Raw genomic sequence first — 16630 nt, 5'->3', positions numbered from 1 at the left:
GTTTTGGTCTTTTCTTTGTGTTAGAAAGAGAAAATACATGTGATGTTTAAAAAATGTGCAAATAAAGTCAACATGTTTAAGCACGGTGACCTGTACATGTCTAAGAAAATCTCACAAACACAGACTGAGCAATACTGCAGAGAAAAAACAATCAAACGTTTAAATGATGAGCAGAAAAATCATCACCATCAGTTAACCAAATGCACTCAGCTGACTCTTTTTTTTAAATTTACTGCCTTACTTGATCTGGTAGACAGTGTTATCTGACTTTACATAGGTTTTGCTACTAGGTCAGACTGTTATCTCTGTGATAACTTTGATCTTCTGTTTGGCCCTTTCGGTGTGCACTCTGTCCAGGAAAGGTTAAGCAAGATACAGCTGTTAATTCTGCTCATAGCAGTTCAACAGAAACAAGAAAGCTGCCCTGTGTTTGTGGGTGAAGCATCAAAAAGAACAATATTGCAGCAAACATTACACATGTTTTTTTCTTTTTTAAAAATTGCAGATTCTCCATAAACTACCAGGTACTTTTAAGTAGAATCAGTATGCAGGGAACCAAAGGACGCAGGTGGGCAAAGTCAACCACAATGAAGAATGAGACACAAAGACAAAGAAAGACAACACAGTTTCTAAAAAAGCAACAAAGGAACCAAAAACTCAGTAAATACTGAACAAAACCATGGATCCCTCAACCCTCGCCCTGGGGCTGGTGATCATGCCGTTTTTTCAGTAGGATTTAAGAAGAGAGCGACTGTGGGATTTTTCAGTCAATGCATCGAGACGATATCTTTAACAGTACGGGAGCTCAGATTTGGTTGAACTCGTCACCTGGTCACCAGTGATGTCATCATTTACACGTTGTGTTTCTATCTTTGCCCTCATTCTTCTCTTTAACAAAATCCTCTAGTTCTCCACCTTTTTCCCATATCTGAAATATTTGTCCTCACTGTCATGCAAACCAAATACTTGCAGGGCCCAACCTCTGATTGGTAAGTAAACTTCTTTAAAAGTGTTTCCACATGCTGCCAAAATACTGTGGCATTAATTTAATTACAAAGCAGAGAGTTTATTTTATTGGTTTCAGAGATAATTAATTACACTTTGTCAGAATACAGCAGTTTCCGCTTTGGTTTCTTTGCTGTTTCACTAAAAATATATATCAAATAAATAATAAACTTCATAAAAAAATAATATTTAAATTATAAAAATTATTATTTAAACTGATAAATAAATAAATGCATCAGTTTTTATTTATGTTAAGTGCCTTGTAACTAATTAAAATAGAAGATTAAATAACTTTTAGTGTTGCTGTTTTTAATTTACTTTCAGAGGCCAAAATAGAAGAAAAAAAAATAAGACAAGCAAAACTGTTAAATTGATAAATTAAATAAATGAATAAAAACAATTTAGTGTGTAATAAATGCACTACTGAATATTATCTGTTTTAATTACACAATTTCAAACAGTAATGTTAACATGAAGTAATAAATTTAATAGTTTATTTGGCTGTTAAAAATAAATCAAACAAGTACACACAGTGTGCTTGGATTGCAATATTCCTTTATGCTGAAATACATAAATTTTACTGTACAGTGCTTTACAAATGTATTATTGTAAGGTTTATGGCACAGTATTAAACATGCTCGTAATTACCAAAACATTTTTTGCTTCTATATTTGTTTATCCACCAGTATGTGCAACATCTTTAACAAAATGATACATTTTTAATGCTAAAATATAATAATTTTTTTATCCATTATTTTTCACATTTACTATTTTAGAAAACAGCTGAAAAAAACAGTAAAACGTGTTATTATTTTTTGATTAAGATGCTAATTGTTATTTAATGCGATTCTTGAACAGAAAAAATAGTTTTAGTGATTGAAATACATATTTGATTAATTTCTGACTTCTTACAAATAAAAAATATAAAATAAAAATTGAAAGTTTTTTTGGTCTAAATATTTGTAAAGCACTGTATGTTAGTGCAAATGTCTTCATGACTTTTCAGATTTTTTTTGCATGTTTTTTTAAAAAATATTTTTTTAATAAGAAGCAGGCTACATGTAAGTTCCCACATCTGCAGACAATAAAGCGTTTAACTTTGCTCTGTTCTGTGTCAGACTTGCTAACTGGAAAGTTTCCCATCTTATATCAGTCCTAGAAATGAACACAGTGGCAATTAAAGAAGACTTTGCACCAGATCCAATGAACAATGATATCAAAAAACACGACCTTTAACCTTTTCAGTGTTGTGCTGTCAGCTGTCAGTGGTAGAAAAGGTCACGGTAAAAGAAAACCAAAAATCGTGTTTCTCTGATCATGTGATGGTGCTCGAGGCAGAGTGGCTGAAAGAATCACACTTTAGTTAACAAACTAAAACACACAGTTCAGCAGAAGATCCAGAGAGGAAGCCGTGAGTCCAGGTAATTAAAGTATTTACTATTTGTGACCTGTGTCTGCACGTCTCCTTTCTGTGTGCGACGTGGAGCCAAAACAACACGCTCAGCAATAAAGTTACAACAACGCAGTTTGAGTCAGGAACTTCGGCCACAGGTCAGAATTCCTCTTGACATCTATGTGATTACATCAACAGCACCCAAACTGTATAAATACTGGGAGACGAGCTCAGTCGTTCTCACAGACGTCACAGATCAGATCGCTGAGGTAAGATTACGGATCTGAAATCTTTAAAAGTTGGTTTCAGTCGTAGCAATTGAATTTCTTTATGTAGTTCAAATTATTTTAATACTTATTAGATTCATCAATCAAATCAAATGAGGGTTAGATGATTTAGACAACAAAAATATTATGTATTGGTCAACAAAAGGTCTCTTGGATAAGGTTTTTTAGCCTTTTGTAACTAAAATGTATTTGTACATCACATTCCAGGTGTCCTAATCTCTGGTCATCATGAAGGTGTTTGCAGTAATCCTTGCGCTGGCGGTCTTCTCAGGTGAGGTCATTGTCTATTTAGGGGCAAATAATAGAAAGAAAAGTGGATGCATAGTAGAATACAGGGGTGCGAAGAAAATGAGGAAAGATGCCCAAATTTTAAAGCTCCTGTTAAATTTGGGGGCTTTTATTTTGAAAAAATGCAGTTTACACCAACTCAACTTTTACTTACATACTGAATAAAACAAATTATGTATCCTGCAGCTGTTTTAGTCGTCAGAGTTATTCTATCATAGTCAAATGCTGCTATGTATCCCAGATTTGACAAATTAAAACATATTTAAAGCCTTTTACTACAATTTGCAACTTTTGATCAAAGATGGATAACTTCTTCCATTCAAAAGGGACCATTTGACATGTTTTCCTTTGTTCAAACCAGGCTGCCATGCACGAAGCGTGCTTCAGCAGGACTGGCAGAACAGCTGGGAAACCACAGTCGACAAGTTTAGGGATTACATCACGGACCTGAACTCGAAGGCTGATGCGGTGGTGAAGGACATCAAGAGCTCCCAGATCAGCAGAGAACTGGAGTGAGTTCGATCATTCCTATAATCATAGTCAAGCATACTGACTTTCATCAGTGCTGCTTGGCTGTCGGCTGCATTTAAATCACTAAAAATGTGATTAAAAATTGATTCCAGCTCATAGAATTTTATCCTTTATTAATATAAAACAGTAACCTGCATAAATTGTCGCAGTCAATGTCTCAGTTCAGCAGTCAACCATTAATTTCAATATTTTTGTTCAAGTTCAGAGAAATTTTCACTTCATAAATTAAATATAAGTTGCTTCTATCCAGTTACTAAAGTTTAACTCCACGACTTAGAAAAACTGAATCTACAACAGGAACGCTCTTAACAAAAAGGTGCTGGGCCTTTGCTTTGTTATATAACAGCAGAGTGTTAGAGTCTGATCAGCAGGTTGCAGTGAGGTGATACATGTTGAGAGCTGAACTTTGACCTGCACTTTGTGCGTCTACTGAGTTTTGCTTTTTCGTAGTTTACCAGATCTTTCTCAGTGTTTCAATTAAAATCTGCTGATATTTCTATTTATCTTAAATGATTCAGTGCATCCAGAGCTTATGTGATGCTTTCATACATTCTTGATTAGCCCTTACCCCATCTTTACCCCCTTTGGATGACGAATGCATCAAAACCACAGACAAAACCTCTAAACCGATCCATCTCCTCTCCCGTCCATGAACAGCACCCTGATCCAGGACAGCATGGCAGAGCTGGCCATGTACAAGGATGACCTGCAGACCAAGCTGGCTCCCTACACTCAAGAGGCCGCAGATCGTCTGGGCAAAGACCTGCAGCTCATGGCCGACAAACTCCGTGAACACATGACTGAGGCCCGAGAGCAGATGGACAAATACGTCCAGGAGCTTCAGACCATGATGGAGCAGAACACCGACGACGTCAGGAGCCGGATCTCCACCTACACCCGTAAAATGAAGAAGCGCCTCAGCAAGGACACACAGGAGATCAAGAAGTGAGTGGGACAACCTCACCAGAAAAATAACAATGTTTGGGTTATTTTAACAGTGTAGAAAAACAAAGGAAATGATAGTGAGTGGATTATTCAGGTGAAATAACATAAACTCAGCTCATATATTAGGATTTGATGCTTTTTAGCTGGTGAATTTAAAATGTAAAAACGTTTTGGTGTGAAAGGAGGAAAGAATTTGAACTTGGTGGGAACTTTTAGCACTTTTTAGTCTATTTTTCAGTTTGACTTAATGTCTTAATGATATATGAGAGTCGTATCTTAATGAAAAAGTATATTTAAACATATATTTTTTCAGACATGTCGCAGAGTATTTCGAGGAGCTTCAGTCCCGCACCTCTGAGAATGTGGAGGACCTGAAGACTAGACTGGACCCCTACTTTGCTCAGGTGCGAGACAACGCCCAGGCAAAGATCACCACCCTGAAGGACCTGCTGACGTCTCAGATGGAGAACATGAAGCTCAAGATTCAGAATACAGCTGAGGACATCAAAGATCGCCTTGAGGACACCGCTGACAACCTGCGATCCACCCTGAAGGAGAAGATGCAGGATGTGCGCGACTTTTTTCAGTCCTGCGTGTCCTATTTCAGTGGAAGCCAGTAAACCCTACAACTAGCCTGGACTGCTCATTTATCCATCGCTTCATAAGTTAAAACCCTAATTCAACAGTTTAAAGTCATCAAATGTGTTTGTTCGATCACTCCCTGTGACTTTAATAAAAACCAGCTGCTCACATTTGAGTTCTCTGTAATATCTTCAGACAGCTCATTTGCAGTAATTGCTCACATTCAAACACCTGATTTAAAAGAGTTACACTTTGATGAGATGAACATCCTGAAAACAAGACAAAGACTACTTCCTGCAGAGCATATGGAGACTGGAAAATAAACGACTTTGTGTTTGAAAGTTATTTTTGCCTTTGACTGCTACGCTTTGTTAAAAGCGACATATAAATTGCACAGAACATTTTCCTACACATCAAATGGTATGCCATCATAAGCATATTAAAGATTCTACAGTAGAAAATATACCTTTTTAAAAATCGCATTATTATGATAACTAAATCCTGAAATTTAAACTTGAATAATATCTTAGTTAACTGAAGTAAAAATAAAAACTGCACTTCTGAAAGAAAAACAGGATCTTGAATTGTTTTGTGTGCTCATAAAATAAACTAAAAGACAAAAAATATACAAATAATTCGTTTTAATTATCAACACAGCCTCCCTGATGAGCCTTTAGTGTATTTGCTTGCTGAGATTTCTGGACAGTGAGTCAGCTGTCTTCATAAAGTGTTTGTTTTAAATGTGTTCATCTGAAATTTTTGCTCCTGGCCATGTTTTTATAAAAAAAAAAAAAAAGAAACTACATCAAGCAAATTCATTCAGGAAACTCATTGAAACTAAACTTCATTAAAATAAATAAATAAAAAAATAAAACGTAGAAATAAAAACCTGGTTAGGAAATATAAATAACTGATCTGGCCACTGTCACTTTAAGTTCAGGGAGCCTGGATATTTGAATATTTATCTGGAAGGTTCTGCATCAGCTGTACACAAACACAAAGTAAACGTTTCTACAAACTAAAACCCGAAGTCAGAAGTGGCAGAGGAATATCTGAGGCTGGTGCACATATCATATGATTTTTCTAGATCCTCTACTTCTATCCTGTCCATCAAATCACTCTCAAAGCAAACATCACCCATATTTTTTTTTTTTTTTTTTTTTTTTTTTTTGTCTGTCCCATTTGGTTCTTAAGCCGTCAGAATTGTTGTCTGAAGACCAACAAGGATACCAAATGGATTTATTTTGCCAAATGGATCATCATGGCATTGCCGTATTGGTCCATTTGATCAAACTTTGTTGTTATTATTTATTTTATTTTCAGTTGTTACAGATGGGACAGACATGACTGGGGGATAGGAAAGGGAGAAAGAAAGAGAGGAAGGAAAAGAAAACAGAAGGAAAAGGGACAGTGAGAAAGGGCACTTATAAAGACAAAGAGAAAGAAAAAAAATCTCCTGGATCACCTGTTGAGAGAAAAGAAGAAGAAGACAAGCAAAAAAACCAAACAAAAACAAAGCAACATACTAAACACAACACCATCACGTTAATCTAGCTGAGTGTGAACAGCAGTAAATACTAAATATTGAAAGTTGTTGTGCAGCACGCAGGACAGACAGCGCACAATGTGCTTTGAAGTAGCAGCTAAGAAAGGTGTAGTTTATGTCTACGAACAGTGAACACCCGTGTGCACACCTGTGTGGATCAACGCGCTTGTATACAAAAGGTTTCCCCATGTAACGGTCTGCTAGAGGGTGTGGAGGCCCATAGCCCCGTCCCCCAGGGCATGAAGCAGGCATGGAGGAGATCCAGGCTCCAGACATCCAGAGGACCCAGAGTGCGAGAGCCCAAGGAGCACCACCGGAGGGGCATCCGTGCCACCTTCCTGGGAAGGGCTGAGGAGATCCCCAGACGAGGGGGTCACCCAGTAGCCACGGAGCAGAAGCCAGAGGGGGCTGCACTGGCGTGTCCGCCGGCTCTGCCGGCAGCCAGCTGTGCCAGAGTGAACCGAGTTGCAGGCCCCGAGGCCGGAGGCCCGAGGGCCCCCTTTGCCCCGGAAGAGGCCTGACCGAGCGACAGGCATCGGGCCCCGCCAAGTAGCCACCGGGAGTGAGCCGGTGCATACCTGAGCGCCCAGCCCCGGACACCAAGAACCACCAATGCACCAACCCCTGAGGGCATCAGCTACCAGCAGGGAGTGTGGTGAGGGGAGATAGGCCTCCACACTTGGAGGGCCTGGGAGTACCCAGGGAGGTGGAGTCTAAGACCCGACCTGACATATAGACACAGACAAACAGGCACACACAGACATAAACATGCTTTCCCACCCTCATGCACACATATACAAACACTCAGCACTCACCCAACGTAGGGATAGACATATATAGACATGTACACACAATCATACTCCCCAAACATACTCTATGCCCCGGGTCCAGGTACCCTCGCCCCCAGAGGGGGAAACGGCACCCAGACCCAAGAGATGTGACCCTTTCCCCCGGGGTGGAGGCAAGCAGACCGCCCCAGGCTCCGCAGCAGCAGGGAGACCATCACCTAAATTTTTAAACACATTTATTACTCATAACTCATATTATTGTGTTCACTATTGTGTTATTTTTTTAAAAAGCCTCAGATAAGTTTTAATATAAATATTTGTCACATACTCTTTGAGTGAAACCGTCTAATAAACAATCAAACACGCAGTACTGTAGAACTGGATAGTTGGACCACACGTGAATATAAGGCACAGTGAAACCAAACTATCATACTGACGTCGCTGGTCCATCCAATCACATTTCACCTTACTCTCCTGTCAGCCAATGGCCTGAAGCCGTCGCCGCTGCTAGCTCGTCTCCTCTCATTACCGTCACTTCTAAACATGCCCATCATGTTCGCAGTTGTGGACTTTATTTTGTGTCTCGCGTGTTAATTTCCGTTACGATGAGCAGCCTCTGCAGAGAGGTGATCACCCTCCAGCTCGGACATTACTCCAACTTTGCGGGAACTCACTGGTGGAATTTACAGGTGAGGAGTGCGCGTGCAAGGCTAACGCTAGGCTAGCTCGCTAACGTTAGCTGTGCATGTGTTGTCAAACTTGTGAGTTAGCTCTGGTTAGTCTGACGAACGGGGGCATGAAGTATGGTGAAACTGACCAGCATGGCATTGACCATAAACAGAGACATAACCGCCAAGATTTATTTGGCTAAAGCTGCTGAATTAGCAAACTGTTACGAGCTTCACATGAAGACAGGTACAGGAGAAAACGCTCAGAAATGTTACATGAACAGCTAGGTCCATAATTTGTTGGTCCAAGCTTTAAAGCAAACATTATTATATACAGTCTCCCCATTTTTAAAGGCTCTACCTCAATTAAAAACTTTTCGTATTTTAAAACATAAGGCTTCTTTTTAATAAATGGGTAAAGATCCAAAATTGGACCTTATCAAATCTGTTGTTCCTCCCCATCCCCTTCTAGGTGCTCTATATCAGGCTTTCCTGCAGCCACCTTCAGTTGCTGCTTGTTTGGTCATGGAGGAATACTTAATTTTCAGAAACTCTTGGGTTGCTTTTGCAGGATCATTTGGGGTCATTATTCTTTTACACTGTGAAATACTGTCTAATGAATTTTCCAGCTTTTGGCTCAGCTGAGCAGAAAGTAGAGGCCTGTACACATCAGCATCCATCCTGTTACTTTTGTCAAGTCACTTCATTAGCAAACACTCATGACCTGGTTCAACTGTCAGCCCTATGTGCCCATGCAACAACACTGCCTTTCCCATGTTTGACAGATACTGTGGTATTCTTGGGATGATGATCGGTGTCTCTCCTTCTCCTTACTTTTCTCTTCCAGTGTTCTGGTTCAAGTTGATCTAGGTTTCATCTGTGCAAAGATTTCTTTATTTTTTCCCAGATTTGTGCTCTTTTAAATGTTTTCTGGTAAAGTCTAATCTGGTCTTCTTGTTCGTCCATGTAATCAGTGGTTTGCACCTTACTGTCAGTCTGCTGTTTATCCATTCATGAAGGCGACTGTTGATTGTTGACAATGATGTGTTTACCTTGTGAATGTCTGTAAGCATTGTGTGATTGCTTTGACCGTGTTAGCAGATAAACAGAGGGGCTCCTCTCTTTGATTGCAGGATGCATCTTTATCGTACGATCCGGAGACACCGCCAGGTGAGATCCAGAGTGATGTCGTGTTTCGTGAAGGACAGACTCTGGGCGGCCACGTCACCTACACACCACGACTCATTGCCATGGATCTCAAAGGTAACTTGCTTTTAGAAATACTGAAACCTTTGTGTCTTTACTTTGTCCAGTTTACAGACTGACGGAAATATAATATGTTAGCATTAATTTAAAGCACTTGTTATAAAGTTTTTTTGGTTAATTCTGACCGTCTTTCTCTCCTTCTGTAACAGGAAGTCTTCGTACTCTGCGACAGGAGGGAAGTTTGTACGACGCAGGCAAGGACACGTCTGCTGTCACATGGTAAACGAGAGCCTCTCTATTTCTTTCTGCCTGGTATAACAAATTTTACTTGTGTTCATTTCTGGTTCAAAACTGTCACATGTTTTTTTTGTTTTTGTTTTGTTTACATATGGCCTATTTACTACATTTATTTATCTACATTTAAATCTATTTATGTTTAGGAGAAATCAAATCCTATAGCATATCCTTTTTTACCCTGCAGTGATAAAAGGAATGAGGTATTGTAGTCATCCTGCTGGGCAGGTGGTATGGACACTTTGTGAATGCGATGACATGAAAATGAGGCAACGTAGGATTTTGTAATTGATATCATAGGTGTATCTACGGGGTATCTAAGGGGTTGCACTGACAGTCGCCATTATTCTTAACTAATCCATTTATTACATCCATTGGTCCTAATGCTGTTCATAAAAGGCTGTTCATTTATAGTGTATATATTGAAAACTAAAAAATGTTTTTAATTCGTCAGGGATGGAAGTATCATGATGCACGAACAAAGTCCTCCTGCAAAGAACTCCTTCCTCGAAGACCTTGATAAGTTGGATGTGAGTATTTCAAGTAGAAATGAAAACTGACACAAAGAGATTTTCACAACAAACACACACACATTACAGTTATAGTCGGGTCAAAGTGTGTGGTGCCCTGAAAGCTTGAAGATGTAGTTGTGGGTGTTATTCAGCTGGACTCACATGCATGTAGTGCGATCACTGACTGCGACCAGGTTACAGATCACCATTGCTTTCTCTCTTTGTAAAAATCCCTATAAGTAAGTAATAAACAGGACACACTGCTGTGTGTCATAGCTTCCCAAATTAATCCACAGAATGCAATAAGTGATGAAACTGGCTGTGCGAGAGCAAATTTCCAGAAAAACATAGCTCAATAGAGACGTCTCCAAAGAGTTGAGCCCCTCATTCTGTTCTTTGTGTCTAGAAAGGGGAGATGCTCGCAGAGGCATATTTTCCCTCCAGCGCCCAGCCTCAGTGCTCAGGTATGAAAACCTCTGACCCAGACCTGCATGAAATGCAAGTTTCTGTACCAAAATCATCACATGAGCTTAAAAAAAACAATCTCTCCCAGCAGCAGGGTCACTGAGTGTGGATACGGTGAATAGCCACCTGGCTAGAGTACAGAAGAGCTACAGGCTGGAGGGCAGCGTGAAGGTGTGGTCTGACTTCCTCAGGATCCACCTGCACCCTCGGACCATCTCGGTCATCCACCAGTACAACCATGATGGGTAAGGCGGGTGCAACATTACCTGTTAGAGCCATAACTTCAACATAAAAACTGCAGGTGCAGAATTTCCTGTCACATCTGATAGAAACAACTTAAAATGTTTGGGAAATGTTCCCAATATTTTACATACCTCATTATGCAAACTGTTGTATGTTGTCACCAAAGAAGTTTCTCCAGATCGAGATTATTATGACACAGAAAACATTTTAAAAAGGAGTCTGTAACCCAAAACACGGTGCAGGATTTTGAGGAATATGTTAGTTTGTGCTCACATAAAATCATCTTATTTTAAGATGAACAAAACCTGACAAAACGTATGAAACACAAATTAACAGACAGAAACAAGAAATTCAGTTATGACAGCTTAACCATATAACCTCCCATATTAGACCACAAAATAAGAGTGGAAGGCTCTCACCTGCGTTTCACCACTAGATGTCAGCCTTCCCTCACAATCAGGATTAAAACTCACTGTTCTCTGTGGGTCAGTATGGAAGAGACAGCAGAAAATGTATAAACAAGTTTATTATACAACTTCACGTATCCAAGCTGTCATTTTTTTGTTTTATTAAAGTAATTAGACGAAACCTGAATCCTTTAGAATAAAATTAAAGAACAATCAGTTTTCTAAATTAATTTTATTCTTAAGTTAGTTGACAGAATGAAATAAAGCATTAAATTAAATCTAAAACATACCCACACCTGCTTCTCCACCACGCTTAAAAAGGCTTGTCATTGAGTCTTGCTGACTTACATTTATGAGGTATTTAAACTGAGTGCTAACACTGCTTTATATTTGCTTTCATGGGCGTTCAGAGAGGCTCACCGTCTGGAGGCTTTCGGCCAGGGCGAGTCTCTCCTCCAGGGGTCTGTGCTCGAGGAGCTGGAGGACAGGCTGCACTTCTTTGTGGAGGAGTGCGATTACCTTCAGGTAACTCTTCCATTTCACTCTCCTCTACAGTTAAAAATATTTATTTTTACTCTAAGACCTAATCAAAATTTACTTGTACACCATTTCATATATGCCAGCTTCTTGTATATTTCTTTGTGCTTCCTCAATCCTTTTTTCCTTTCAGGGCTTCCAGGTGCTGTGTGACTTGGCTGATGGCTTTGCAGGTCTGGGGTCGAAGGTGACTGAGCTGCTTCACGACTCTTACGGAGGGAGGGGCATCCTAACCTGGGGGATGTTACCTGTCAGTCACCCAGATTCAGTGAGTGTCTCTTTCTATAAAAGCAAATGTTTTGTAATGGGGCTTCTTTATTAATATTTGTTGTCTCTGTTTGAACAGACGCCAGTGAAGGATCTCTACCGCCTGCTAAACTGCACTTTAGGGATGGTACACATGGCGAGTCACAGTTCTTTGTTCTGCCCGTTGACCTTGCGAGGTGGTCTGGGGAGACGACCGTCCTCTCCCACGACGTTCACCCACCTCAATTATGATGTGAGACTGGCTATAGTACTATTATTGTGTCCTTGGTCAACAAGCAATTATTTTAAGACCTTGTACTGACTTATTTTATCTTCTATCCAAATGTAAGCACTCAAACTTTAAACTTTGGCACAGGTCTGATTAAAGAGATAATTAAACTCATAGAGACCCAGTTGACATGTGCATGTATGCAGGATTATATAAGCATGGGGTTTAATTTATATCTGTCTGTCTTCTGTGCCAGCCCTCACTGTGGTACCACTCCAGTTCTGTCCTGGCTTTGGCATTGGACACCCTTACTGCACCTTACAGGCTGAGAAACAACAGCGTCCCCATGTGGCAGTTGGCAGATGACCTGGCTGTATCAGGGAGGAAGGTATTTAACAATTCTTCTTTTTTTTTCTTCTCCCCCCTTCAGCATATATTCTTATTTTTATGTTTTTTAATCAAGTCATGCAAGGAACTAGCTCGAAGCTCTATAGGTATATAAAGGAGATGGAGCCTCACAAGCCCACGTGGACCATCTGGATGCTTCAGCTAGGTTATTTTTATCTGTGGAGATGCCTGAGATTATGGTAAACAATGTTTAAATTACAGGTTGTGGCTGCTTATGGTGCCGTCCCCTTTCCCATGATGCACGGCTCCTCTCTCCCTGACGCCCTGAGCACATACACCGACGTACTGCCGTGGAGGCCTCTGTCTGGGTGCGCTGAAGCAGGAGACGGCCGATGCTACGGCCAGTGGGCGACACTCAAAGGCTTCGAAGGCCAGAAACTCATCAGGTCAGAATGAAGTTATTGATTCAGATATATTCTACTCTGACTCTTTAAGTTTGCTTCTGCCCCAACAAAATTACCACTGACCTTCTTCATCTATGATAGCTGGTTGTTATAGACCCCAGCCTCAGAGCTTGTTCCTGTGCTGCCATGATTAGTGCCTTTGTCCACTTGGGTGGATATCTCCCCCTTGACCGTCGTCCTGGCTCCCCCTTGCCGTAGCATTCATATTTATCTCTCCCCCTCATGTCCAACTCTTCATACTGGAGGCTTATTTAGCATGAGGGGTCTAGCCTAGGACCCTTACTGGAAACAGACGCCTCAGCAGGGTACCTGATAACAGGCGTTGTCCAGCTCTCCATACTGGAAACCCTTTCTTGGGTGTCTGCCACTGTGATGGTTAATGCACCCTTTTCAGGGATGTTGCTGTGGTGTCTTTATGCTAATGACTTTGGGTTAAACTTCAGCTAAGGTGGTGAATGATATAGAAAAAGTCAGTTTGTCAGCATTTTTGAATAAACAGCTTGGAGCAACATGCTTTTTTTTTTCTCCCTTTAACTCTCTTTTTCATCAGCTCGCTGGCTGCAGGAACTAAACTGCCCACTCCTCTGCACAGTCTCCACAGCGGTGAGGACGTCCTGGCTTCCTACATCAGATCCTTCTATCCTTCAGCCCCTCTGTGAGTCTCTGCACTGACACATGACACTTGCTGTATTTTTTTTTTTTCTAACAAATTCTCATCTCTCACTCTTGCTCTCTCCATCATCTTGTCATCACTGTCTCAGGGCTCTGCAGCTGGTTTCTACTCCCAGTAAGCTGGCGCCACCTTTCCCACAGATATTCAGTCAATCCCTCGGTGCTCAGGGCTTCCTGGAGGGCCAGCCGCCCCCGCCTGGCAGTGAGTGTTTTTCTGTTTTTGTCTGTGTGTAACACAGAGCTGTTCTGTTATAGGTTTTGATGAATGATCTTTCTCTGCAGGTCCGCCCCGTGTCGTCTCCTCCGTACCCATCATGACTTCCCTCCAGTCGGGTCCTGCGCTTGATCCCTGGCTATCCGAGCTGCATCGCGGTGCGAGTGCTTTCGACATCCGCCGTGTTGCCCCCAGCTTCCTTTCTCAAGGGCCTGAAGTGACAGACTACCAGGAGGCCCTGGAGCAGCTGCGCCTGCTGGCCCGGTGTTACAGAGACGACAGCAGAGGCGTGATGCGCTCTTCCTCCGAGGAAGAGGACGATGACTGAAGTTGGCTAGCACAACTTGTATCTGCCTGCTTTGTTTGCCAGCCTGCTTGCTGTCAGCCTGATGCAGGGAGACGGAGAGGAGCTGTGCTCTGCTGTGTGAAAGGATGAGGACTGAAGTACTGGGTGACAGAGAAGATGACGTTCTGCCCGTGTAGTTTAGTTTTCAGTGAAGACTTTCGACTGTACTTCAATGACTGTTCATATGTAATTAAAAGTGTTTTATACAAAATGCACATCATAGGACTGTATTTACACAAAGACGTAGCTTTCACCACAGGTTGCACAGATTGTAGCATTCACAGCTCTCAGAGCAAAGAAAGGGATTCTTTGTTTGTTTGTTTTCTGCGGCCTCAAATGAACAGTAAACTGTTGAACATGCTTTGGGGTTTTTGTAATTTGTCCAAAGTGTAATCAACTAATTTAATGGGACATTTAGTATCCTCGGCCAAGTCTGCCTGTTTGTGCTGCAAACCTTTCATAGAACATCATAAAAAATTAAAAATCCCCCCTCAAAGGAAAACATAAGACTAAGGAAATAATGAATGCATTCACACTGGGCGCCTTAATCACATGACAGCAGATGTTAATGTGAGTCTGCTGTGTTAAAACCACAATTTGCTAAAGATGGGACTACAAAAAGCACATCTTAGACACTTGTTTCATGCAGATCATGACAAAAATATAAATTACCATGGTTGTAATAACATTTAAAAATGGAATAAAGAGCCTATAAAGTTAAACAAAAATATCTGTAATGCTTATCATCTGGTTCATGCTGGATCAATAATCCAGTGCAAGTCCTGCGTTTAATAAAGCTTTCTGTGATTTAGGTCAAACTAAAGTATTAAAAAATGTAAACGACTAATACGGACTGAATTGTGGTGAAACTTAAATTATTTAATAAAGTTTAATCTTTATAGAAATATTTTCTTCACACAAGAACTTGATAAGAAAGGTTTATTGTTGCTGTTGTGTGTTCTTGTTTTTTTCTAGGATAAACAGCTCTGGTCCAGTTCAAGTTAGACAGATTTAATGACTCAAGCAGTTCAAAGGATAATTCATGTACATGGATCTTCCTCCGGTTAGAAAACCAGTCAGCAGCAGTCTGCTGTAGCCAACTGCTGGGAGAGAGATGATCCTAACGTAGCGGTGCAGAGATTTATAAAGAGAATGTGCGTCTATCTGATTGGTCAAAACCTATTGAGAAGCGGCCATTGTTTAGACTTAGCCAAGCTCCGCTCTTCCTCTCCTCCCTCAGCTGCAGCTTCACATTGGGATGGACACATACATCTGCCTCCCTCCCTCTAACCTGTTATCTAGTTTCCTGCATCTGAGGCAACATCTATCTACCAGGGCTTTTGTTTCTTGACCTTGCTCTGGTTCACTCACTCACACAGCCTTCTGCCACACATGCACAAACAACTTGATCATGGGAATCTATAACTTTTGTTTAGAGTGCTCAGTAGTGCAAATAACTATTAAACGGATCTAAAATTAATTAGTCCCCATACCATTTGGCAGCACAGGTCTTGTAAACCAAACCTTTCTAGTTCTAACACTGCAACGTTGAGAATCTGCCACTGAATATATTCAAACCTTATGGCATAAAATGGAAAATATTCTCATGATCTGAGTCACCTCTGTTTTTCCTTCTATGAACTCTCATAATTCTCAAACATTGTCTCTTTCCTCTGTGCGAAGAGTATTTAGCCAGCTCTTGTTATGGCTCACATGCAGATACCCATAGGAAACCTAAGGAAAACTGACTTGACCAATTTCACCAGCAGCTATAGTTCAACTCAGCGATGTCAGCCAACGGGTCTGACAGACTGGATGGCTTTGTAAGATGTGAAACACACAAAGTATAAAAGTAAAAATTGGGGACTTTCTACTGCATTTTTTCTTCTTCTCACACTATGGATAAAATCAGAGTCCGAGGACTGAATTGTTGGTCTTCCAGCTATTTTACTGACAAAGAAATTACACAAGTTCTGCCTTCAAAGTCAGTCTTAGATAAACCATTAAATATTAGGTGTATGGTGAACCACGTGATCCAAGGAGTCATGGTAACAGGTTTCTATGATTTATCCCACTTAAATGTCTGTCATGTGGAAAACAGGTGGCTTGAATGAGTTTTATAAATTTAAATGTAATATTAAGCTTGGTGTGAATAAAAATGTGCCCATTAATTGTTTATTAGACAAAAACGTGTAATCAGCTGAGTTTGAGGGGAATTTACCAAGATATGAAACTGAAGCCTGCCAGCACCACTGCAGTCAAACTAGCCTTTTTACAAAACACATCTTTGGCTTTTTTAAAAACAAATAAAAACTACCTTGAGTTTTTCTAAGCCAATTAATCCTATGTTAACCCCTAACAAAACAAAACAAAACAAAACCCAAAAACATTTTCTAAAAATTGTTCAACTTCTT

General features: G+C 40.5%; 2 protein-coding genes across 3 annotated transcripts; both read left to right on the top strand.

The window, feature by feature from the left end:
* Positions 1-2596: 2596 nt before the first annotated feature.
* Positions 2597-5376, top strand: apoea (apolipoprotein Ea). Its single transcript, XM_031738041.2, has 5 exons — positions 2597-2667; positions 2893-2956; positions 3335-3485; positions 4162-4449; positions 4763-5376. The coding sequence occupies exons 2-5, from the start codon at positions 2914-2916 to the stop codon at positions 5067-5069; spliced, it is 789 nt and encodes a 262-aa protein (XP_031593901.1). The 5' UTR covers positions 2597-2667; positions 2893-2913; the 3' UTR covers positions 5070-5376.
* Positions 5377-7844: 2468 nt separating this feature from the next.
* On the top strand, positions 7845-14577 carry msto1 (misato mitochondrial distribution and morphology regulator 1). Of its 2 annotated transcripts, none has more exons than XM_031738049.2 (14): positions 7845-8054; positions 9167-9296; positions 9449-9518; positions 9988-10063; positions 10452-10509; positions 10602-10755; positions 11571-11685; positions 11831-11965; positions 12044-12196; positions 12429-12560; positions 12782-12966; positions 13535-13639; positions 13746-13858; positions 13939-14577. In XM_031738049.2, the coding sequence occupies exons 1-14, from the start codon at positions 7971-7973 to the stop codon at positions 14196-14198; spliced, it is 1770 nt and encodes a 589-aa protein (XP_031593909.1). In that variant the 5' UTR covers positions 7845-7970; the 3' UTR covers positions 14199-14577. The 2 variants fall into 2 exon arrangements, with proteins under 2 accessions (XP_031593909.1, XP_039461403.1); XM_039605469.1 differs by having other exon boundaries at positions 10599-10755.
* Positions 14578-16630: the final 2053 nt, after the last annotated feature.

Source organism: Oreochromis aureus, linkage group 22 (assembly GCF_013358895.1).
Source record: "Oreochromis aureus strain Israel breed Guangdong linkage group 22, ZZ_aureus, whole genome shotgun sequence".
NCBI lineage: Eukaryota > Metazoa > Chordata > Actinopteri > Cichliformes > Cichlidae > Oreochromis > Oreochromis aureus.
This window is presented reverse-complemented; position numbering and strand designations above follow the sequence as displayed.

Coding starts and splice junctions, on each gene's coding strand:
- apoea (XM_031738041.2), top strand. CDS start 2,914: ATGAAGGTGTTTGCAGTAATCCTTGCGCTGGCGGTCTTCTCAG. Junction 3,486..4,161: donor CAGATCAGCAGAGAACTGGA/GTGAGTTCGATC, acceptor GTCCATGAACAG/CACCCTGATCCAGGACAGCA. Junction 4,450..4,762: donor GACACACAGGAGATCAAGAA/GTGAGTGGGACA, acceptor ATATTTTTTCAG/ACATGTCGCAGAGTATTTCG.
- msto1 (XM_039605469.1), top strand. CDS start 7,971: ATGAGCAGCCTCTGCAGAGAGGTGATCACCCTCCAGCTCGGACATTAC. Junction 12,561..12,781: donor TGGCTGTATCAGGGAGGAAG/GTATTTAACAAT, acceptor TTTAAATTACAG/GTTGTGGCTGCTTATGGTGC. Junction 13,859..13,938: donor CCAGCCGCCCCCGCCTGGCA/GTGAGTGTTTTT, acceptor CTTTCTCTGCAG/GTCCGCCCCGTGTCGTCTCC.